Genomic DNA, 25,020 nt, shown 5'->3' on the forward strand with positions numbered 1-25,020 from the left:
TAGGCTATACTTCTGTGCAGTTTTCTCTAGCATTCCAAGGCCTTGTCTACACTACGTGGGGGAGATTGATCTAAATTACACAGCTACATGAATAACGTAGCTGAAGTAGAGGTACTTAGATCTACTTACCGCGGGGTCCACACTATGTGATGTCGACTGGAGACGCTCTCCCGTCAACTTCTCTTGCGCTTCTCGTTCAGATGGAGTACAGGAGTCAACAGGAGAGTGATCTGTGGTAGATTTAGTGGGGTCTTCACTAGACCCGCTAAATCAACCACTGCACATCGATTGCCGCATATTGAACCCCTGGTAAGTGTAGACGAGGCATAAGAAAAATACCTGAATATACACCAGTATCTGGAAGACCACAGATATCCAGCTTATCTGGAGAAGCACTCTTATTTTTCACATACTGTCAAGCATGGGTCCTACTTTTGTTTTAGTCACCCAACGGCTGTGAAACCTGTTTATTTTTAGTTACTAGGATAAAAGGCAAAGGTTTGAGTGATGCCGGTGAGCCAAGGATACTCTCTGTTGTAAACCTTTCCAGGGTTTACAACAGAGTATCCTTTTGAATATGTCTACACTGCAACATCAAGTCTCAGGGCCTGGATCAGGTGACTCAGGCTCTCTGAGCTTGGGCTATGGGGTAATAAAATTGCAGTGCAGACATCTGGGCTCAGGCTGGGCCTCGGGCTCTGAGATCCTCCCCCCTTGCAGGGTCTCAGAGGCTGGGCCACAGCCTGAGCCCAAACGTCTACACCGCAACTGGACAGCCCTGCAGTCCAACTCAGCTGACCTGGGCCAGCCACGTCTGGGCCACAAGTCTTTTATTGCAGTGTAGACATACCCTTTGAGATTGTTTGATACCATATTTTTTCTTAGGTTGCAGAGCAAAACAAAACCTGATGCCGCCCAAATTTCCCATACATGCTCTGTGGGAAAGTCAGTGTTACCATGAAACTGCTAATTTTTGCAATTTCTAATTTATAACTGTAAATGTAGAACCTTAGCATTGCACTAATGCAAGTTATTTGTGAGAGAAAGAAAGAGCAGCCTGGACTATAACAAAGTATCATTAAGGAAAATTCAAAAGATAGTATAAAGAAGCTCTGAAAAACAGAAACCAGAATATTTTTTAAAAGGGACTTGGATTTGATCCATCCATTTTCTCCCTATGTGTCTGTCAGAACTGGGTTTTTTTTCCACTCAGACCCAAATATGTCTCTAACAAAAGGCAATGTTTAATGCTATAAAAAAGCCACTCAAATATGAAGCTTGTAGCTGCGTCAATCATAGCTAATAAAAATAGTAAGAAAAGCTGGGCTAAAGAATAAAGAATTCTAAGACAATTTCTTATGAGCATCAGTCAACATTTCACATAAGCACACAACACAATGTTTACTCCAAATCCTTAAATCCATAAACAGCAAGTAACTACACAAACTTTAGCATCACACGATAATTAACACCAAAGATGCAAACAAACAGATGTATGAATAGTGATAACAGCTCAGTTAAACTGCCAGATTTAAATATCAGCCCTCCCACAGAACATAAAATACGTTCAGTGGCAGATTTTTTCTGCCCTCAATTGTACTTCCTAACCTAGCCAGATCTTTTGAAACAGATGTTCAATTCTTTTGTTCCAATATTCCAGAGATCTCTGCCTCAAACAAACATTAACATTTAAAAACTCAGCATAAAGCACCAGATACAGCATAAAAGCTTGGTCAGCAACACAGCAGCACAACCTGAACAAGGTCCTCTTGATAACTAAGCCTTCATTATGGACCCTGACAGTGCAAATACATTGAATACTCAGTGTGCATTCCTTAGTGGCTTACATCCTGTTGAGTTGTTTTGAGTCTTCCGCCGTGTTTTCTTCACTCATTTCTTTCTCTGACCCTCTCATGATTGTTTTTCTTTTCACATGTCACTCACCTGCTTTTTGTTAGAAAGGAAAGTATGAAATTACCTCCTCAAATACTTAATTTAGCTTCAAAAGCAGTCTTGGGGGGAAGGTGTCTGGGAGGAGTATCTGACCTAGTACATCCAGTTCTTGTATTGATTTTCTAGGCCATCTGCAGGGCTTTAATAAAGGAGACTTAAGATACTTTCATTTTCCCCTGCCTTACCACAGCCTTCAAGAACTTTGGTTTTGAGCTTCATCCTTCCAACACAGGGGACATTAACACTGTTCCTTAAATGGCCACAATAGGTAATTTTGTATGCTATCTCAGAAGCATCCTCAACCCATGCTGGAAAGATTTGGATTAGTACAAAACTTAGCAATTACAATGGGCTTTACTTGATAAAAACAATGTAAAAAATATGAACATTTGAATCCTCATGATACCTCTATATTATGTCAGGTTTCAGAGTAGCAGCTGTGTTAGTCCGTATTCGCAAAAAGAAAAGGTGTACTTGTGGTACCTTAGAGACTAACAAATTTATTTGAGCGTAAGCTTTCGTGAGCTACAGCTCACTCCGATGAAGTGAGCTGTAGCTCACGAAAGCTTATGCTCAAATAAATCTGTTAGTCTCTAAGGTGCCACAAGTACTCCTTCTCTATATTATATGTAATTAAAGTATTAAGACTAGGAAAGTATGTTGTCCAGGAACCAAGAATAACCAAAAACAACTTTTACATTTAATATTATTTGCTGTCCAACAGACAAACGGCTGACCTACACTTTAGAACCTTGTACACTGACACTATGTCCAAAATGAGTCTGAAAATAGCATGCTTCAGATACTCTATATTAATAGCTCCACGGTTGTTGTTTTAATTGTGGAATTACAATGTTAAGATTATAAAATGAAGCATTCAAAAGTCAGGAAATGACAAACTTAAGGTTGCACATGCAACCTCTCATCTAAGGTTCTAAAAATGCTTAAAGAAGATTAAAGAGTGATGTTTCACAATATCTCACATGCTAAGAAATAGGATCCCCATTTTAAAGATGGGGAAATGAACATAGAAAGGTACAAATTCTGAGCTAGATTAGCTGCAAATTAAAGGACCCTACGACTCTGAGAATTAGCTCTTTGAGCTAGGCATTGTACTTGGCTCTTTGAAGGACTGACCTATTTAGTAATTAAAGGGGGAGTAGGATGTAATAGGTTAATTGCTGAATTACAGGGGGTGGAACAAAAACCTTACACAAGATTATCTTTCCTTCAGATTTAGAAAGAAAAGTTATACAAGTCTGTTTAGGGTGTCTAAATTTAGCAAAGTCATCTCTCCGCAGCAAGCAGTAACCTCAAAACAATGATAAACTCTTACATGCTTCATGCGGACGAAAACAAAAACGTTGATAATTTTGCAAAAGTTATTCCTAATTGTTCCTACTCAAATTTCGAGTATCCTCCATGAAAATATATCACACTGAGAAGAATCACAGAGATATTAAGAGGGGAACAGATCCATTTGACTAAAGCATTCTGTAGAGCCCTTAGATTTCTGAGGACAAATTTTAGAATCTGATTTATTCCTATTTTGCTGTTACTTTTATAGTGGCTGTAGGCTAATATGGACCTGTTCCCCCATTCCCCAATGCACATGTAAGTCAGTGGCTGATTTTTTATTTACTTTAATGGAAGTTGGATTGGGCCCCAAACCCTCGTTAGACAGGTTTGCCCCAGCTTTTAAACTGATATTGAGAAAGCAGTAAACATCTGAGTCTATGGAACTATACATAGTCCAGAGAACAACTCTAACAACTCTTTTTTACACACTAATTTATCATTCAGAGACGCTTCCAAAAGTTATACTTCCAAATTACAAAGCTAAGCAAAAGGTAGGACAGTCAAGGGTCATCTCAGTCAGTCCTATAAAGCAGGTAACATTAACTAAGAGAGAAATATTACACGAAATAGATATGTCATTAGCTCCTACTTTCACATGAAATGGGACTCCACCTGAGCACACAGGTCCACCCTCACCGAGCTCACCGCAGGATCTGAACATTACAGAAGTAGTGCACAACTAGAACCTGATGAGAAGCAATGTGGTCCAGCGGATAGATCGCTGAGCTGGGGCTCAGGGGAGCTGGGTTCTACGCTAGCTCTAATTTTCTTCTGACACGCTTTCACCTCTTCATTTCCCCTCCAACATTTTGTCTGTCTTATTTATTTAGACTAAGCTCTTCAGGGCAGGGACTGTTTCCTACTATGGCCTGGTATGAGCTTAAAATTTAGGATAACATATCTAAGACACTCAGGGATGTGAAAAATCACACACCTGAGCCTCACAGCTGAGCCAATCCAATCCCCAGTGTAGACACAGCCAGGAAAAATGTTTTTGTCGACCTAGCTACTGTCACTTTAGAAGGTGGTGTTCTTACAGCAATGGAAAAACCCTTTCTGTCACTACAGGCTGCATTTACACTAACGTGCTGCTTTAATACCCACAGTGCATACATGGTCTAAGTGTTTGTACAATGCCAAACTCCATGGGGCTCCAGTCGCAGTTGTAACCTCTAGGAATTACTGTACTACATATAACTAAGAATAAAAAATAATCCTGTTTTAATATATAGAAAATGCAAGAGTACAAAAATAGTACATAAAGACATTTATATAGCTCCCAATGAGACATGGTTTACATCACATGAAAGAACATGTATAAAAAGCCAATGATTTTTCCTCCTCCAATCTTCACTAAATGCATTTATGAGTATAAGTCACACAGTGCTATTTTCATACCAATGATTGCCAAGCTTGCATTCAAATGCTCAAATCGCATGCTGGGGAAAATAAATATTTATGAATTCATTCATATTTATAATAGTGTCCATTTCAATGCACTACAAAGCATACCAATAAAAAGGGGAGTTTTAATTCATTTTAATTGTATACTATTTTGCCTATCTAAAGTAAATTGTGCACTTTAACTTGAGGTTTTAGAGAGCTTTTTTAAAAAGTATGTCACATAGAAAAGTATATTAAAATTAATGAAGACAGTTTTTGTAAAAACACTTGTAGTGCTGAATATATGGTTATTTTTATCATCTTGTTTTCTAGTAAAAGTGCTTTGTCTTTCCTATGCCCTGCCTCTCCTTTGTATCCTCCTTAAGGGATAGTCCTATAAGATCTTTCCTTTTTTCTCTCCACCAAAGGCTCTGTGCACAGCATCACAGACACACTCCCTGCAGAGTTTGCCAGTGCCTCTCAAAGATGAACCAGAGGGCATAATTAGAGAGCAATAGCTGTAAGGTATGAACAACCTACTTCCAGAGGAGCAAAGGGTGGAAGTAGAGCATTGTGGAAGTCTTATCTCTGGCATAGCAACATTTGCTACCAGATAGGCCAGCACTTTAGTCTTCCTCCATTCAGTGTTCTCACTTTCTCTTATCCTTCCTGTGTTGTCATGTCTCTTCAGACCTAATCAATGTTCTCTCTTCCTTTGCTACTTACAGCCCCTCAAAGGTTAAGATTCTAATAAATTCCATTTTGCTGACTGCTGTGATGCACACTGGAGTGGGGGAGGAGAAAAATACAAGGACTAGAGAATGCCAAACATGCTGAGTGACAAGCACATTCCCTGCGCTCTCTAAGGTGAACAACTATACATAGATTTACTCTTTTGTTACAGTATTCACATATGCTTACTGCATGAATGGGAACACTAATTACATACTTCAGTGATCTAAGAGCTTGTGAAATCAAACACAAAAATGAATCAAAGGTTGAGACATAAAGCATGAAAATTCAAAGTTAACCTCTTCACTATTGCAACCTCCTGCAAATACTATTTCTTTTATAGCCCCATCACTATGGTACCTGAACACCTGCCAAATATTTAGAAATAGCACCTCTCCCCTTTCTTCCTTCCCTCCCAGCCTAAAGGAGAAAAAGTATGATTCCTTCATAGGAAAGGTATTTGTTTGCTTGCTTGCTTATGTTTGTGGGTAGGAGTGTTGCATCAACAAATTATTCAGGGAGAGCTAAATCAAAGAAATTCATTTCACATTTAATTCTAAAAGTGTTCATTCTTATGGGATTGAGTTCCATCAATTTCAGCTCCCATGAAGGTTCTGTCTCTTGCGTTCAGAAGCCCCTGGCTCCTACTGCCAGTCAACACTTTCACTGTTCTGGTGAAACATAGGTGTTTTGAACGGCCACGGCTATAGAAGAATCAATCTCTCAGGTAACTAGAGCCAATCTCACTGAGGCTTTAACTAGACATGCTGCTCTTTTAAATTCTACTTGACCCTTGCAATCAGGCTATCTGCTTTATAACTGCTCTACAGTTTCTCAGTTTTCTTTTTCACCTCAATACTTCTAGTAATGCTTTTCAGTACTGAAAATAATTTACATGAGCTAACTGCTCATCAAAGGTGCTGGATTAATGACCCCAGAGACTAACATAGCCTATTTCCCCATAGAAGCAAAGGCAATGGCAACATCAACTTCCCCAATTTGCCTAAATCATGACCAGTAGGGATAAGCTTGTGGGAGTTAAGAGGCTGCACTCACTCCTTTGCTTCTCTGCCAAGACTGCAGAGGAGAATGCCAATTCTAGCAGTGGCTTTTGTGATGCCAACAGCCCCCCACTGGGAACCAAGCTAAAACCATCAAACAGCCATCATTGCTCCCTGGTGTTTTAAAAAAAAAATTTAAAGTGTTTTTAAAGATTAATAAAATCAAGAGCTTCAAGACCCAGTCTCTAATAGTGTTTGAATGAATGTGCATAGCCTAGACTCTTTTCTCTAGAAAGGGAGGAGAAGAAAGGAAAGAAACTTTAGGATGAGCCCTGGGAAAGCTCCTCCACCACTGGCTGCTGGGCTCTGACCTCGTCACATTACTGATAATCCAGTAATACAATGTTTTTGTCAGCCAGAGGCCGCAGAAGCAACAAGGCGAAGTCCCCGCCTCCTTCAGCTGTCATCCTGTCAAAACAAAGGCGCTGCTGCCAAGCTCTGGGCCCCGGCGGCCAGGAGTGCAGCTGCAGATCCCAACTCCCACCCTGGCCCTGCACCCGTCTCCCCCGCGCAGGGGCCACTGCAGGCACCGGGATCTGCCAGGCAGCGTCTTGCAAACATGGGGGGAGGACAACGGGGGCGGGGGGGTTAAAATAACAAGGCAACAGCGTTCAAAGCTGGGGCTTGTCCCGCTGCCAAATCCTGTGTTTACAAGGCAAGCAGCTGCAGCAGGATTTCACCAAACAAATAATACAGTAATGACAGGGGCTGGTGTGTGCTGCTGGCCTAAATCGCCTTCCCGACAGATATGTGCACCGTCTTCCGCACACATACCTTTAGACACCCCTGCCCCATCAGCCACTATTTCTGCAGAAACGGGCAATATTCTCCGATGTCCCGCCCCCACCTTCCTACGGCCAAGTTCCCTCTTCCTGCTGTTCAGGAGAAAAGGAGGGGCTCTCCCCTCGGTCTGATCTTCCATGCAGATGTCACAACAACAACCCACAAAGTGCAGGGGGCACGGGGGTCTGCAAAGGGGGGGTCGCATGGGGGCTCTTCCAGGGGGTGAAGGTGGCAGAGAGGGGGGTGCACGGGATTGTTGCAGGGGATGAAGGTGGTCAAGAGGTGGAGGGGGGTTGTGGTGGCAGGAAAGAGATTGCACAGAGGCAAAAGGGGCTCGTTGCAAAAGGGGTGCAGTGGCAGGGAGGGGTTTGCGGGGGGAAGTGGACAGGAGGAGGTTGCTACAGGGGAGTGGCAGGCGGGGGTGTATCTGTGCCCGGGGTTGTTGCAGGGGGGTGAAGGTGGCAGGAAGGGGTTTGCAAAAGGGAGAAGAGGGCGGGTTGGTCCGAGGTTAATGCAGGGGGTGAAGGTGACCGTGGCTGGGGTTGCAGGGCGAAGGCTGCCCAGAGGCAAAAGGTGGCAGGACGGGTTGGTTACTGCGGAGGGTGCACAGGGGAGAAGGCAGCTGGCCGGTGCGTGCTGGAGGGGGTGACAAGCTGGGGGATGGGGGCCCGGGAGCACTGCGGGGGGGGGGGCGCGCGGGTTGCTCCCACATACACCATTCCCCAATTCCCCAACTCCATTTTAGGGGCCTCCCTTTTTGCGCCTGGTTTCAAACCAAAGACAAACAACCAAGGCGCAGCCGCTTCCGCGCTCCCCAGGCGGCAGGGGCCGGAGCCCGGCCCCGCCCCCAGGCCAGGGACTGGACCTGCCCAGCCCCCCGCCGCTCGGCTCGGTACCTTGCAGGCGGAGTAGACGCCCAGCTTCTCCAGCTTCTTGGCCCGCGGAGCGGAGCGCAGCTGCGCCTTCTTCCCCGCGCTGCGGGCCGAGCCGGGCTCCCCGCCGCCCCCGGGGCTCTCAGCGGCGGCGGCGGCAGCAGCACGGGCCGGCCCGCCGGCAGCCAGCCCCCCCGCGGCCGGGGAGCCCTGCTGCAGCCCCCCGGCCCCGCCGCCTCCTGCCGCTCCCGCCCCGGCCCCGCCAGCCTCGGCCATGCCGCCGCCGTCTCCGGCCCGGAACCCGGCAGGAGCCGCCCGTCCGGCAGCTCCCTCGGTGCCCGGCTCGGTGCGCCGAGCGCTAGACCCTCCCCTTCCCCGCTCCGCCGCCGGCTGCTCCCCGGGGGGAGGGACTGGCCGCGCCGCGGGCGGCCCCTCTGGAGCCGGGAGGCGGGGAGCAGCGGCAGCCCGGTATTGCCGGGAGGGCCGCCCCTTGTGCTCCCGGCTCCGGACCTCCCAGCCCACGGGGCTCCCCCAGCTCAAGGAGGGAGGCACCGACCTGTTCGCGGGGAGGGACCTTGCCCAGCCCGCCGGGAGCATCGCCAGCCGCTCAGTCCAGCTGTCTGCGGCAGCCCAGCGCTCCCAGCCTCCGTCCTCCAGGCACAAGCAGGGTGCGTGCAATATCGGCTTTGTTGTGTTCCCTCCCCATAGAAAAAACAATACAGCCCAAACCTGGGCTGAGCGGAGACTTAAGATTCCTGCTGCAGTGTATTTCTTGCATCGCAAAAAAGTATAAAGGAAGGGTAGCGTCCGTGTCGTCGTCCCGTCCCCCCCCCGCCATGACCTGCTAGCGGCCACCCTCCTGGTCTCACACGCACCCTTTCAATTCACCAACACCCTACCCTAACGGAGCAGTCCGCTGCCTCAAACTCCACTCTCACCCCAACTCCCAAAGCGACACTTAATTTACACAGTTAGCATGTAAACTGAAACTTACACCCTCCAGAGAAAGAAGGCAATATTTATTAGAGTCAACGTTTCTTACCCTGCCACAGAGGTTTTCAACCTGGGATCCGCAGACTATGTCTCAGGTAGGTACTGAAAGGTAGTCCTTACCATAGAACAGTGTTTTTCAACCTGTGGTCCGCAGACCATCGGCATCTGCACGCTACGTCTAAGATTTCCAAGGGGGTTTGCACCTCCATCTGAAATGTTTTAGGGGTCTGTAAAAGCAAAAAGGTTGAAAATCACTGCCCTACCAAAAACATTAAGTTCTACTATATGTCTGCTTTATGGCTTTCCAATAACAAGATCAGCTATAGTCAATACATACTACTAAACCTCCCACACAAATAGATTTAATCAATACATGTATATATGCTATTCCAAAACCAGACAAAACCTATATTAAAATAAAGTTAAGATTGAGTGCATATCTGTAAAATAACAGTAAACAACATCAGAAGCATAATATTGTGATTATCCCCACAACAAGCATCACAAACCCAGGAAATGGAGGGTTAAGGTTAAATTTAAAAGAAATGCAAATATTTTAAGGGTTGGAACTACCTAAGCACCCCATGACCTTAACTCTATTAGCTTAACTCTAGCTAATGACACCATGCAATAGCCACATAATTGTGACTGGTACGTAAGTGTTTGTACTCCTAGGCTAAATTAAACTAATATTTAGAAAGGCTTGCAAGGCCTTGTGCTCAACTGAGTAGCATTTCTGTCTATAACATGATACCTTTTGAACACCACATGGACCAATTCCAAGATTTCAGGGAATGTTCTAGGCATGAGTAGGTACTACCTTACTGATCTGGGGGAAAACAAGAAAGGTGAAACATGGGGGACACATGGACATTCTGTCATCTGTATAGCAGTCACAGCCTCAGGCACCTCTGCAAGTGTCTGTAGATCAAAGAGCTGGTTAACGACAGCCATTAATATCTTCCAGCATAACCATACCCCTAACTCATCCTTGCCCATTCTCAATAGAATCTAATGTTATGAGTAAGGCTATGAATATGTCACAGAGGTTGAAGTCATGGAATCCCTGACTTTCAGAGACCTCCCTGACATAGGGGCCCCACAGCAGCCCAGCCACCACCGGCAGCAGGGCACCCCCTAGCTCCCAGCAGCGGGGAATCCCCGGCAACTCCCCAGCCCCCATAGGCAGTGGCCCCCCCAGCTCCTGTCAGCACTGGGGGAATCCTGCTCAGTGGTTTGAGCATTGGCCTGCTAAACCCAGGGTTGTGAGTTCAATCCTTGAGGGACCCATTTAGGGATCTGGGGCAACTATGGGGGATTAGTCCTTCTGAGGTCCCTTCCAACCCTGATATTCTATGATTCTCCAGGCCCCTTGGGCAGCAGGGGAATTCCCCGGAGTGCCCCAGCCACCAGCAAGGTATCCCCTGAATGCCACAGCCTCCCTGGGTGGTGAGGGATGCCCTGGAGGGCCCAAGCCCCCGCCAGTGGACCCTGCAGATCCCAGTCAAGAGTCCCTCCAAGCTCCCAGCCAGTGCAGTGGTGCAGGGTGCTTGACCCACCTCTCCCCTCACCCCCATTTTGTCAGGGATATTATTAGTAAAAGTCAGGGACAAGCTTCCATGAATTTTTATTCATTGCCTGTGACCTGTCCATGTCTTTTACTAAAAATATCCATGACAAAATCAGCCTTATTTATGAGCTAAGGTTAAATCTTATGTGTTGAGTTAGGGGGTTGAAACTAATGTGTAAACTCAGAGGCAGAGCTAGCCCATATTTCCCCCCTCCCCCACACAAAACACATACATCTGAACCTCAGAGTTACGACACCTGGGAAATGGAGGTTGTTGGTAACTCTGCATAAAGCACAGTTCGGGCTGCAACTCCAGCAGCTGACACTCCAGGCCAGGCTTCAACAGCAGCTGAGCTCCCACCTCAGCGCTGGCAGCTTCCTTCCCTGGATTGGACTGAGTTTGCAAACTTGTCCCCGTCCCGTCCCGTGCGTGCGCGAGAGAGAGAAAACAGCGAGTCCCCCTCTCCGCTGGATCCTGGGGGGAAACAGTGCATCTCCCTCGGAGGGAGGGGTTAAAGTGGAGCAGACCTCAGCGCTGCTCCTGCTCTGCCGGCTCCAGCTGCCTTGGGCTGGCAGCCCCAGCATCTTCACCACCTAGCTGTAAGTGGCTGCCCTGCACGTGGGGGTGGGAGCGAGGTGGGGACAGGCAGCCCAGATGTGCCTACCTTTAAGATGCAATACAGGCACAGTACAGTAGTATTTGCTTTTTTTTTTTTTTTTTTTGGCGGGGAGGGAGGGTGTCTCCGTTGCTATCTGATTGGTTACTTCCGGTTTCACATGGTGTCTGGTTAACCAGTCAGTCTGATGTTTGTATCTTTGAGGTTCTACTGTACTAAAAAAGCTAAGGGGGGGGGGGGGGCCTCCTTGAGCTGCTCTGGGCCCTAAGCAATTGCTTAGTCTGATTATACCTAGTGCTGGCTTGCTGTGAATGTGCTCGTCTCTTAAAATAGATAGTGTTAAGGGACCACACCTAAAGCAAGGCCTACTAGAGTTAGTTTGTCCAGAAACTAGCACCGTGTGTGTGGAAGGGTCCATTGGATATTGTTCTGACCAGCCGAGTGTGTGTAAAAACACAATCTGGGGTACAAACAAGAAACAGGGAGAGACTGAAGCAGAGCAAGCCAAGCAGGATCACATAAACAGGGCTTGACACTGGCATAAGCCAAGATCAGAGAGCTTTTGGGTCTGGTGCAGTCCAGAGACGCTTGGTGCTGTAATCAAAGAAGCTATCTCCTGTTTTTGGTTCCTCCTACATTCAAAGAAGCAGGACTTTGTACATTCCTTGTAAAGAAACAAGATTGCATCAAAGAAAATACCAGAGTCCATCCTTGATTTCTACTCCCAGTTGGAACATCCACAGAACCTCAAACTTTGACTAGCTGCTCACGTCAAAAAGATGTAACACTAACATGTTGACCCCATGGATGACTTATCTTTCAGACAAGAAGACATATAATAATGGGATGGGGGCATGCACAAAGCCCTTGGCATTGGGGAGGGGCAAATGGAGGGCAGAGAGATCTTGGCATGGGGGAGGGGGCCACACAGAGCCACTGGAATGGTGAGGAGAGGCAATGGGGATCCACACATAATTGCTGGCATGGGGGAAGAATGGGTGACCCTGGTACAGGAGGACTGGGAATGGGGGTACACAGAATCCCTAGCAGAGGGAGATTGGGGAACTCTAGCATATGGGAGAAGGGGGAAAGTGGAATATGGGTAGAAGAGGGAATGGGGGTGAGTCCCTGGGGTTGAGGTAGAGAATCCGGGACCCTGGTATGAGGGAAGCGGTTGGGACACAAAGCCCAAGGCATGAGGGACAGGATGGTGACAATGGGGTTGCAAGGAGTCCCTACAATAGAGTGGGATGGAAGGGTGATATACAGGGAGCTTGTAGGAGGAACGGAGGGATAAAGTGTGCAATGAAGTCAGCCTACACAATCTACTATGGGTTACATCTACACTACGAACCTTACAGAGGCACAGCTGTACCGCTGTAGCTGTGCCGCTGTAAGGTCTCCCATGTAGCTGCTCTATACCAGCGGGAGAGAGCTCTTCCGCTGGCATAATTAAACCACCCCCCAACAAGTGGTGGTAGCTATGTGAGCGGGAGAGCGTCTCCCCCAGACATAGCACTGTCCACACCAGCTCTTTTGTTCATGAAACTTATGTCAGTCAGGGGTTTCTGTGCTGTTTCCCTACAAAAAGTGCTAGTGTAGACAAAGCCTAAGTGTAATTCCAAAAAAAAAATTCTAGGGGACTTCTAGTTAAAGGCATATTAGGTTGTTTTTTTTTTCCTCCCTCAGGGTGTCACTACAGGGCAGAGTTAAGGTTGTTGGGCTGCCTTAACATGTCTGGATTTCTTTTATGACTTGTTTGAAAAATAAAATGTCAAAAGTAGCCAATGCATGAAATATCAATCAGTTTTAACTATATGGGAAGTTGGAAGAGTCTGTTTATTAAGATCATTCCAGATCCCAAACCAACCAACCAAACAAACAAAAAAAGCAAACACAAAAACAACAACAAAAAAACAAGCAGCTTGACACTAGGTGCTAAATTTCGTAATGGACCTATTTTTAATTACATTTTAACTCAAAACTAATTAAATGATTTACTTGTGAATTCTCAGAATACTCATTCTGTGTCCAAATAGTGATTTGGGGCAGGATATGCTGTACTCTTAATACAAAGCAAAGTGGTTGAAACCCAGCTTCAATTGCAAAACTCAACTCAGCTATGAGGAACCACAAACGGCAGTTCCATAATAACAAAATCACAATGTAAAAGGTTGGAGTTAAGGTTGTGGGCATTTAAGTGTTTTGTTTTTTTTCAATTCCTCAGTGTGTGCACTGAAGGCAATAGCACTAGTGCACAGGTGAATTCCAGGGTGATGTACAGCTGCTATAGTGTATGGGTCTACTTGTTCGGACTCGGCACTTGTTGGTTCAGGGCCTAACTGGTTATTACACAGGGTAAAGTAAAACTGACTGTGCACAAAATGTACAAAATAAACAAAGGGGAAAATTCCAACTTCTTTCAATTCTAGTAAATATAAATGATACTTGTAACTATAAGTGATACAACATTTTCTGACAAATATGTGATATTCAAGTTAACGGTGTCCTATTAAAATGGCTGACTTTTTTTTTTTTTTTTTTTTTTTTTTTTTTAAAGACAGACTGTCCCGGTGGCCTAGTCATTCAGTACCACATAATACAGAATACCAATAGATAATGTGGACATCAGTTAAAGTTGTTTGTGGAAATTGAACCTCATATTAGCTTACAAATTTAGTCCTTTTAAAAATACAATTGTTATAATTTTAGTGTTTTATTTCTTTGATGGATTAAACATAATAATAATTCTTATCTACCGTATGTTATAAACACCACATTAGATCATTCAAAGATCATTTTTAAGCACATTTACTTTTGTCTATTTTTTGTTTTCCTCTTAACTACATTTGTCAATTTCACTTTAAGGTTCTCTACTGCATGGTTTAGGTTGCAAACACTATAGTGAAATGTTTATTTCTTAAAAATTAATCTTTTTCCATTGGACTCTTAACATTCCTGAGCACATTTCTCTTGGACTTAGGCTTTGTTGAAGTGCCTTTTTTCCCCTCAAATACGAGCTTCTCTTCAAGATCAGTCATCTTTAGTTTACGCTCAGTCTGCAAATTGAGGTTGAAAAGTGCATTGTCTGGCCTGATCCTGCAAACATATATGCACTTAACTTTACACACGTGAGTAGTCTCACTGACTTCAACAGGATTACTCGTGCATAAAGTTAAACACATGTTGAAGCACTTGCAGGCTCACGGCCTATGTGAATAACTGCTTCAGTCTATCCTCCAAGGTCTTAAAAAGCCTTAAGTGATTCTATTTCCATTTAAAATAAAAGCAAAGATGAAAAATGTTATGAGACACTGCTTTTTATGAAGCAGTTGTTACTTTGTCTAGCATGGTTTATATTCTGTATATGACATTCATGTAAGTTTTGTGAAGGGAAAATGAGTTATGTTTCAATGTCATAAGTAAATAAAATAGGATAGGATATTGGGTATTATTGTTTGAAATAACACTTTTATAGTTCTTCCTTCTTCTATCCCCAAGAGTGTGGTTATCTTACAGCACCCATATCTTTTAACTTTATTGCTTAATAGACAATGCAAACAATAAATTTAGCAGCCTGTGGTTAAGGAGACAGTTACTATAGTAACAGTTGCAAATACCAGTGTCACTACAAATGCAGAAGTACTGCTTAGTGTTACAGAGGAATGGCTGCAAAAGAAAACACTTTTTAGTGGTAATAGGTAAGCTTTATAACTTTTCATTCAATAACAAAAACAGGAAATGTCGTATTACATTCCTTATCCTCATTCAAATCCTTTGCTAAAATATTCAGTAAATAAATCAAAGCCTGACACAAATTTGTATTAAACTGCATTGGTGACAGTCAAAATATGCCCACCTGTCTCCATCCACTACATTGGCACTTGTAAAATATAAGGGTGATTCACTTCTTGGAAACATTGGGCTAGATCTTCAGCTGGTGTTACTTGTCATAACTCCAATGAAGTCAGTATTGCTATGATATTATGAAGTTCCCTGTTTAGTGTGTCTCACTGATACTCTGGTATCAAGTGTGCTTAATTTATAAGTACAAAAATAGCTGTTCTAACTGAACTTCATAAACTCAATTGGGGGGATTGTAAATCAAACTAGTTAATTGAGTCATACTTTCCAAGCCTAGAATCATAGAAATGTAGGACCGGAAGGGACCTCAATAGGTCACCTAGTCCAGTCCCTTGCACTGAGGCAGGACTAAGAAGGGACCATTGTGATCATCTAGTCTGACCTCATGTGTAACACAGGCCATAGAACTTCCCCAGAATAATTCATGGAGCAGAGCTTTTAGAAACACATCCAATCTTGATTTAAAAATTGTCAGTGATGGAGAATCTGCCACGACCCTTGGTAAATTCCAACGATTAATTACTCTCACCATTAACCTTTTATGCCTTATTTCCAGGCTGAATTTGTATAGCTTCAACTTCCAGCCACTGGACCGTGTTCCACCTTTCTCTGCTAGACTGAAGAGCACATTATTAAATATTTGTTTCCTATGTAGGTACTTATCGACTAATCAAGTCACCCCTTAACCTTTTCTAAATAGATTGAGCTTCTGGGTCTATCACTATAAGGCATGTTTTTTAATCCTGTAATCATTCTTGTGGCTCTTTCCTCTTTACCAACATCCTTTTTCAGCTGTGGACAGCAGAGGTGGACACACTATTCCAGCAGCGGTCACACCAGTGCCCAATACAGAGGTAAAATAACATCTCTATCCCTACTTGAGATTCCCCCGTTCATGCAACCAAGGATTGCATCAGACCTTTTTGGTCACAGTGCCGCACTGGGAGCTCATGTTCAGCTGATTAGCCACTACAGCACCCACATCTTTTTCAGAGTCACCATTTCCTAGGATAGAGGCCCCCCATCATATAAATATGGCCTGAGTTCTTTGTTCCGAGATGTATACATTTACATTTAGCCCTTTTAAAAGGCATATTGTTTGCTTGTGCCCAGCTTACCAAAAGATCTGGATCCCTCTGTATGAGTGACCTGTCCTCCTTATTATATGCCACTCTCCCAAATTGCATGTCATCTGCAAACTTTTATCAGTGAGGATTGTATGTTTTCTTCCAGGCCATTAATCAAAACCAATAGCATAGGGCCAAGAACCAATCCCTGCGGAACACCACAGAGGCTTCTTTCCTTCTTATTCATCATCAATAATAAAGACGCTGCAAGGTAAATTATACCCCAAGTAACCTCTGTGAAACCCCACCGTCTTCAAATTCTGCCCTCAGTGATACTTCACTTGGTTTAACTAGGTGTGACTAATTGGCACGATCCAGAAAGTAGTGAACAATTCTATTGATGATACGCAGAAAGGAGTCAAATCCAGCTCATTCGCTTCTAGCTATAATTCTTAACCTACAAACACAAGCATATGTGTAACTTTACTCATGTGGCTAGCTCCGTTGACCCCCGTGAGGCCACATGTATGCATTAAGTTAAGCATGTGTGTAAGCATTTGAAGTACCAGGGCTTATGTTAGTCCCGCAGAGCTAGCAGAAGTAAAAAGCACTTATTTTTGTCACTTATGTAGGAAGATAAGACTCTGAATAGACTTAGGAATCAGATCTGAAGAGCAGGAATGTTATGTTACATAGTCACTTGTGAGAAGAGAACCCCCATTTTTCAACTGCTTTCCCTGCCTAGGAGCCCAAGTTGATAATAAGAGCTGGAGATATTTTTATTTATTGACCTTCCTGATAGATTTGCTTTTTCCCAAATATACTAAATTTTTAAAGTAAAAACTGATAAATGGAACAGCGAGAGAAAGGATCATTACAATATTCCTGGGCTATTTTAGTAACACAAACTACAGGGAAATGATGTAGTTTGTATTCAATGCTTACGCAGAACACTACCTTATTGACTTCAGTAAGAGTTTTGACTTAGCAAAAACGAAGTAAGTGCTTTAGCAGTTGGCCATAGAAGCACAGGATGCTATGCTACTTGCACCTACAAACTGCTGAGCGCCTTATAAAATCAGCGACTGTGTACAGGTGTTAAGTTCAGAAGCTCATTTTAGGAGCTATTTAGCTACCCACAATGAGAATTTAAAGACATGGTCAATGTCTTACTATGTATTGTATAGGCCTCTATTGTATTATTTTACAGGATTCAAAGGTGGTAAGCTGCCCCATGCGTTGTTTTGCCCTTCCCCTTTCTCCCCCTACTACTCCTCCCATTGTATCCTGCCCACTCCACTGCCCTTTCCAATACCCTTGTCCCTCCCCTTCCTGCCACTACTATTCTATGAAAAGCTCATTGTTAGGTGGTAGCATTGTCAGAGTTCCCATCTTCTTCACCTGCTGCTGCTCTGAACAGCTCGTGGTTGGCTAGACCTCTTCAGTGTCCTGCATCATCCCACTTCTCAGCACTTTTCCTGGCCCCATCTCAACAGGCTACTTGTCGGCACTGATGTTTTTCTTTCTTAATATCGCCCAGCATATACTACCACCAAGGCAGGTCCATGGGGGCTAGTGATGGTGGGAGGGTTAATATATCCTGACCACTGGCATTTTACCAGGGTCAGGTAACAGGGAGTTAAAAATGCAGTAGCTGGACTATTCCATGCTGCTTCTATTGCTGCCAGCATTGGAGCTGCACTGTTGGTATTACCGTGCTGTGAGAGAAAGCAAAATGCTAAGGAAGACACAGCCACTTACTTCCATCAGGTGCATGCAGCTACATTAGGAAAACTTGTATGCCTTTCTCTGCAACTGTCCCAGAAAAGGCTTAGAGGTTTTCCTGTTGTGGTCACCTCATACCAATGGTGTAAACGCCCTTCGGATTTGCTTCAATATTTATGGGTCAAATTAACACCACTGCAACCTGCACTGGTGCAAGCTGCAACAGCTCAGTGCGTACCTACGAAGCATTCTGTTTGGAGTGCAAAGAGTGCACCATGTCCACGGCATAGCTGTTATTGCAAGGATTACAGGTTTGTAGGTTGTTGCACCTGACCTACAATGGCCAGCACAGCTCCCTGAAGCAGATGCATAATACCTAGAATACGTAAGTGTACATTTGCAGCACTTTTGGTTGGTTCCATTGCCCCCTTTGAATGGATCTGCTCTTCACAAAGAACTGCATGTCTGTCCTAAGGGACTGAGATGACACCCTTTTACACCCTCACACTTGCAAATGCGATGGTGGAAACTTAGTAGCAACTCCTGAATTTGCTGCCACACAGACGAAGGCATGAAGTATCAGGCAATATTATGCTGAGCACCATCAGCATTGAGTGTCTGTTCTCAAGGAGGGAAGTAAGGAGCTTAATTATGTTCATTCATTTATTCTATAATTATTCTAATTATGTTTGTATTTTCTTCTTTTGCTTTGTAGACTAACAGCTTCCATCTCTTGTGTTTTTCTCTAGGATCCAGAAACGGGAGTGGTCTGGGCCCAAGTTCCTCTAGGCCCTCCCCGTCCATGTGGCCAGCCAAATTCCCCTTCCCATATATCCTGTAGTGGGGGCCTAGTGGGGCTGTATCATTGCTCTGGGATATACCGTGGGTTGGTGCTGACCAGAGGGTGCTAGAGCATTATGGTAAGATATATTGATTCACTTGGGGAAGACACAGTGTAGTGTTCCTGTCCAGCCCCTAACTAATGTCCCTTTTGCTATGGTCCCTTTTTCAGATGCTCTGAGGCTGTGCATGGCCTCTGAGTCCACCCCACAATGACATAAGTGCCCTGGTAGAAGGTTTATGATGTGATTGCTGTGCTGGCTAACAAGGGAGTTTTGTCTTTCGGGTGGAGTTTTTATATAGGTTTTAGAAGTATTCAATACAGCTTATATAAATTTTATTTTACAGTAAACTTGTGGGCCTCTGATGCTGCTTTTGTAGTTGGGGTTTTAGGGTAAGGGGCTGGGTAGCGCTGAGACCAGATAAATATTGCCTTGAGTGCTCTTGGGCCTGCATACAGCTGGTAAGGGGGTATCTTGACAAGTGACAGAGCCATGCTCTGGGCAGTCAGAGCTGTCACTGAGAGGTAGGGCCGGAGCATTGTGGAATTGCACTAAGGGACCAATTGCACCATTGCAACCACTATGCCAGCCCTTGCGGTCTACACTAGCACTACAGTGGAGCAGGGAGACACAGAGCTTATCGATGCTCAGAGGAAGAGCTGTACCTGTGATGCTGTGAATACTAGTTCCCATTGGAAGCATTTGTGTGGCTGCCAGGTGTGTGACATGCCTGCTAGACGGTTGTAATGGTAGTGGGAACATCAACATTCTCAAGTGCAAGCAATTCCCTTTTGAGCTACCTCCAACCTGTCCATGTATTACATGCGGAGGGAACAGAGCACAAGTCAGAAGGAGAGGAGAAGACCTGACAGCATAGAGATAGTATGAGCAGCATTTCCACACCATTGGCAAGGAGGGACTGATAGGGACGAGCAAGCTCAGGGAAGAAACGTGGGACAGAGAAGGAATGGATGATTGAGAAAGAAGGGAGGAGAGAGGGAGACAGGAGGGAAGGGAAGGAGATGAAAAACAATGGGGCGGGGGTATGAATGATCCTTGTTCAGGGAGAATTTCCCACAATGTGGCCTTTGGAGGATGAAAAATGTTGTGTTGGGTGATATTATGATGACATTTTCAGGGAGACTATGACCTCAGAGATACATCATCTTTTACTTCTCCTCCTCTTCCTATACATGCTAGACTGCAAAGGTAAGTCAGCCAACCACCTTTCCTGCATCCATATTATTATTATTTGTAGTAGTGATTACCTTGTAGTGCCCACAAGTACAGGAGGGGTTTCAGAGAAAGCTCAAGGAAGAAGGTCCTGTGGCCCAAAGAATTTACAGTTGAGGTGATGGCCATGACAGGTAAGTGAGGAAGGAGCACATCCTGGAGAAGGGAGAGGAATGACGTGGGTAAGGAAAGCTGTTTACAGGGCTCTTTCATTTGGATACTGCATTCTTAATGGCTACACAAAAGTAACATCTGTACATTTTACTTTTCATTACACGTCAGATTTTTGATGCTCAGTTTAATTACTGGCAGGTTCACAAATTACAAACCATGTGATTGAAATGTCACCTCACTAGACTGCATTATAGCCCAACTGTAGCAGCAGCAGATACAGACTAACTATACGCTATACCCATATTGACCAGCTCAGAGTGCAATAGCAGTATAGCAGTAAACCAATGCCCAGAACTAAAATGTTCCTAAGATCGTGGTGCATTGTGCAATATTAGCCTGTGGCCCACAATCCTATGGCCTGATAGCCTGCAACACTTACATGTGTAAGTAGCTTTGCTCACATGAGTAGTCCTACAGAAGCCAAGTAGCCTACATTTTATAGTAGTAACATTTTAACCAAGATTTAATGCATGGGCTCTCAGATGCAAACTGCTTAGCAAATATTATATTGTTGGTGCCCTTTTACTGCTCTTTAATAAGGTGACCTGACATTTTTTTCCTCACCATTTTAAGGTGTGGTTTTTCTCTGCTTTATTTTTATGTTTAAACTCATCAGCAGTACCTGTCTTGGCTTCTCTTTTCTTGCTGGAGCACTGGAGTTGCACAGGGATATCGCAATAGTCTGGAACCTTAAGTCTTCTCATTCCTCTCCCACTCAATGTAGGGCTCAGAAAGCGGTAACTCAGTTTCAGTATATTGTGATATCACTATTTCCCTGCGGTTCTTCCGCCCTCCAGCAGAAATAGGGAAGTCAAGACCTTATAGCTCTCCTGGAAAAAACAAGCAGGGGGAAAATGAGTCAATCTCCATACATCAATCATAAAGACAGTATAACACCTACCAGTGCCATGTGGACACTCTTATTCTGGTATAAGAGTGTCCACACGAGGATTTATACCAGTGTAACTATCCTTGTTTAATTCTATCAGTGTAACTAGTACAATTTTCCTGTGTAGACAAACCCTAAGAGTGCCCACCAGTGGGAAAGCACTGATTTAAGTAATTTAATTTGAAAACTGATTTTAGTTAAACCAGACAACTTTTGTGCAGAACCAAGACTGTAAAAACTCTACCCCTATTTAGTCTAGAAATACCCCCACTTACATCAGGCCTTTTTGATGCCACCACTTTTTTGATCCTTCGGTTCAAAATTTAAAATATGCAGAATGCAACAAAACCATGGAGAGAGCACCATAATCACAGAAGCTGCAACCTTTTTTCATGTGTGTGTAATGCTGACCCTCACATGGGTGTTGGCAGTGGGGATCAAACCTGGGAACTCTGGAGCTAAATGCATGAGCTGCTAGTGCATGAGCTAAGACACACCTCTCTGTTAGCCACGGCTAGTAATTCTCAACCAATTAACCACTGTGAGTCACATATGCAGCTATGTGTGCTGCATCCACACAATAGATATATATACTACCTGTATGCCCTGAGGATGGCACATGGACCGAGCTGTGTGCTGATTGGGCTGTGGGCGGAGAACCACTGGCCAAGCCTGTAGCAGGCTCGTGAATCTCTAAGGGGCCTAGCCACCACCAGAGGGGGACAGAGTACCACTTCCAGCAAACAGGGGGTTACATGTGCAATTATTTCCTCTGCATTGTTAAGGCCGTGCAGCATTTTAAGAGAATCTTGCTGTACATATTTCAGCAAGACACCACCTCCCTCATACAAATAGCTCCTGGAGCCTGAGAGCAATAGCTACCTGTCTGGGCAGGGAGAACACACACTATGATATTACAAAGGTTTTAATAAGGGTTTGCTAATATTGTAGCAGATGCTACTGACCACACAAGGGGGGAGTCCATGTATAACTTTTTAAATGATTTTTCCTGTCTCAAACTAATCAGAGGTATTAGGTTCAATAAGGCATCTTAAATATATTGCAGGCTTTTTACCATAGCAAAAATATTTTCTCTCCTTTGACTAAGAACAAAAATCAATGGAAAGAATTGTGTTTGACCAACCCCCTGCCATCAGAAAATATCCCCGTCTTTCAGACGCCAAGTAGGATAATTACCAGCTTGGCAATAGGGAACTACAGGCCACAGTGCTAATTGCCAGGTAGACACCTTGGGCCTGCAGCTGCTTGGGTCTACCACATTTAAAGGGCCAGCCCCCAGAAAGGCACTTTAGGGAAGAGTTCCTACAGCAGGGCAGCCCTGCATTTGGGAGTAAGAAATGGTTGACAAAGACATGGCCTTGCTGGTGGGTGTCTCCCCACTGTATTTCAAGAGTATATTGGGAAATTACGTTGGTGACTAAAAGTTACAGTGAAAATTATTTTGCAGTCTTACCTATAACAAATGCTATTTTCTCTCTCATATTTACACATATGTACTCATACATACAAACACAGCGTGTATGTGTATTTGCTAGATAGAACGCTGTATACTGTAGTTAGCTGTGCCACACACAAACACTTCTAGGTTCTTATACTGTACCTATCATTGTAGTATCTGAGGACCTATGTACACACACTAGTTAATCTATTTATCTAGAGCCAGGTAATGCTACACAAGGAGTTGTGATTTTTATACATATCATATCACATTACAGTAATGTAAGCAAAGGAGAGAGTTTAAGTGCTTCATAATACCATCTGCATGATTTCTTAGCCATTACATATTATAAGCAGAGCTGGTAGTGACCTATCGATAAAGCTGTCTGACACTTTCCCTTATAATACCATCTTTTCCACTTATAGCGTTAGCTATTTGAGTGGATTTTTTCCACGCTTCAGACTGATTTATTTTAATTTAATTTTATTTATTTGTTTTTAATTTGTTTCCAAGAATAAGACTAGGAAAAACACATTGTTTTGCCCATGTTAAAACACATCCTTATAACTGAGACACTCCTGTGCCCCCATGCTCGAGAGCAGGGATTAGGAATTTGGCGAGGGATTCACCCTGGTGTCAGATATTTGCCTAAGGATGGCATAAGGCACATCTTTCCAAGTATGTCAAGTTATAAGCTCCTGGAAAATCTCAGTTCACACATGCTCCATAGAGACTTTATTAGTGGTTGATAGCTAAATTCCCTGACAATTCCATCTGCACTGAGCATGCTACATGCAGGAGCTGCAGTGGTTGAACAAGAGTTTCTCTGCACTTGCTGCTCCAGTAGTGTCAGGCCTAAGATCTGAGAACAGGGAAACTCTCTCTCCTCTGATTTCAATGTTCCCCCTGCTGGTTCAGTCAGCGTGGACGATGAAGACTGAAATGAAGAGGGGACAAGAACTGGACCTGCGGCTGAGATGGGGTGGAAAGAGTAGACTAAAACAAGGAATTGGTGGTGGTGGGAATGATACTGGGACCAGCTGGGCAAGGAGACTGTGGGAGCTAGGAATGGGAGGAGACTGAAATCATATGAGGAGCCAGGGGTAGGGGGAAATTGGGACTGGTTGGGCAAGGGGACATAGAGCCAGTGTGGGGGAAGACTGAGATTGCACAAAAAGTCAGGTGGGGATTAGAACAAGTTGCTTAGATGGGAAACTGGGAGATAGGGTTGGGGAAAGATTGGGACTTGGATGGGGGGTCTGGGAGCAGGGCTGGCTTTTTTGCTGCCCCAAACTCCGAAAGCAGAGCTGCCCAAGCAAAAATAAAAAAAAAAGGGTGGCCGGAATGCCGCCCCTGGAATTGTGCTTGCTTTGCTGGTGCCTAGAACTGGTCCTGTCTGGGGGATTGGAAAGTGGGACAAGAAGCATGGGGAGTAGAGACTCTGACAAGGAATTGAGAGACAGGGAGAGAAAGATCCAGCAAAAGGGGTTAAGTTTGGGAGGCACAGGGACAGAAGGGTCTATGCCCACTAGAGAATACTCCTCTGAAGAAACTGAAATGGAAGCCAAGAAAACCTGCTATTAGTATCAGTTGTTCCCTTAGCTCAAGTGACAGAGGTCTGTGCTGTGGATCTAAAGGTTACAACCCTGCTTATGAGTCATGAAGGGGTCAATATGAAGCCACAGCATGGCAATGTCGTTTTTTCTGTTTGCTTTTTTAAAAAGCTAGGAAATTACACATAAAAAACGACATTAAAGAACATAAGGTTGCAAAGTCAAACACTCAAAAGTTAGGAAAAGGCCAGAATTAAGGTCACCTGTGCAATGTTAATTCAGTCCCTTTGTGCATATAAATGATGAGAGTCTTAATTACATAAATACATACTATTTTTCCACTTGAGACCTTAAGGCTGAGTTTTTACAGCTAAAATTATTGTCAATGGGAGCTGCACTTTGAACATATAAAGTGCTATTTACATATGTTTCTTTGACGCTAGGAGTCTCAAATTGGGCATCCAACATTACCTTAATTTCTCTGCACTTCCCTTCCACATCTATAAAATGGGGATAGTGCCCTATTACCAGGGTCTCATTTTCACAACACCCACACAAAAGCCCATGAAGAAATTAATAATTCTATATTCAAAGAAGTGTTTTAATAGTGTGCTGTAAATAAGGAGTGGGACCATATACATTGGACAAGGATAAAACAAACAAACAAACAAAAGAAGCTGCTTATGCAGTGTGAGCGCTGTTCAGTCTATGCCCCGAATTCTGGCATTTCCTAACTTTTGAGTGCTTGGCTTTACAACCCGAGTTTGTAATTTTATATACCACGTGCATTCATCTTAAATCTTCCAGCTTCTCGGACATATACATGAATATAAAGTAATTCTAATAATTTTGAGATTAAAAGAGGCATGTATGAAGGCTAGATTATTGTAA

The 25,020-nt window shown here is 44.1% G+C and overlaps 1 protein-coding gene across 1 annotated transcript in view; it reads right to left on the bottom strand.

Moving 5' to 3' along the window:
- The window catches only part of KAT2B (lysine acetyltransferase 2B), a 69,727-nt gene extending 61,308 nt beyond the window's left edge, over positions 1 to 8,419 (bottom strand). The window contains exon 1 of the mRNA XM_077808739.1: positions 8,168 to 8,419. Within this exon, the coding sequence (XP_077664865.1) occupies positions 8,168 to 8,419 (252 nt within the window). The remainder of the gene's footprint in view (positions 1 to 8,167) is intronic.
- Positions 8,420 to 25,020: the final 16,601 nt, after the last annotated feature.

This window comes from Eretmochelys imbricata, chromosome 2 (genome assembly GCF_965152235.1).
Source record: "Eretmochelys imbricata isolate rEreImb1 chromosome 2, rEreImb1.hap1, whole genome shotgun sequence".
Taxonomy (NCBI): Eukaryota; Metazoa; Chordata; order Testudines; family Cheloniidae; genus Eretmochelys; species Eretmochelys imbricata.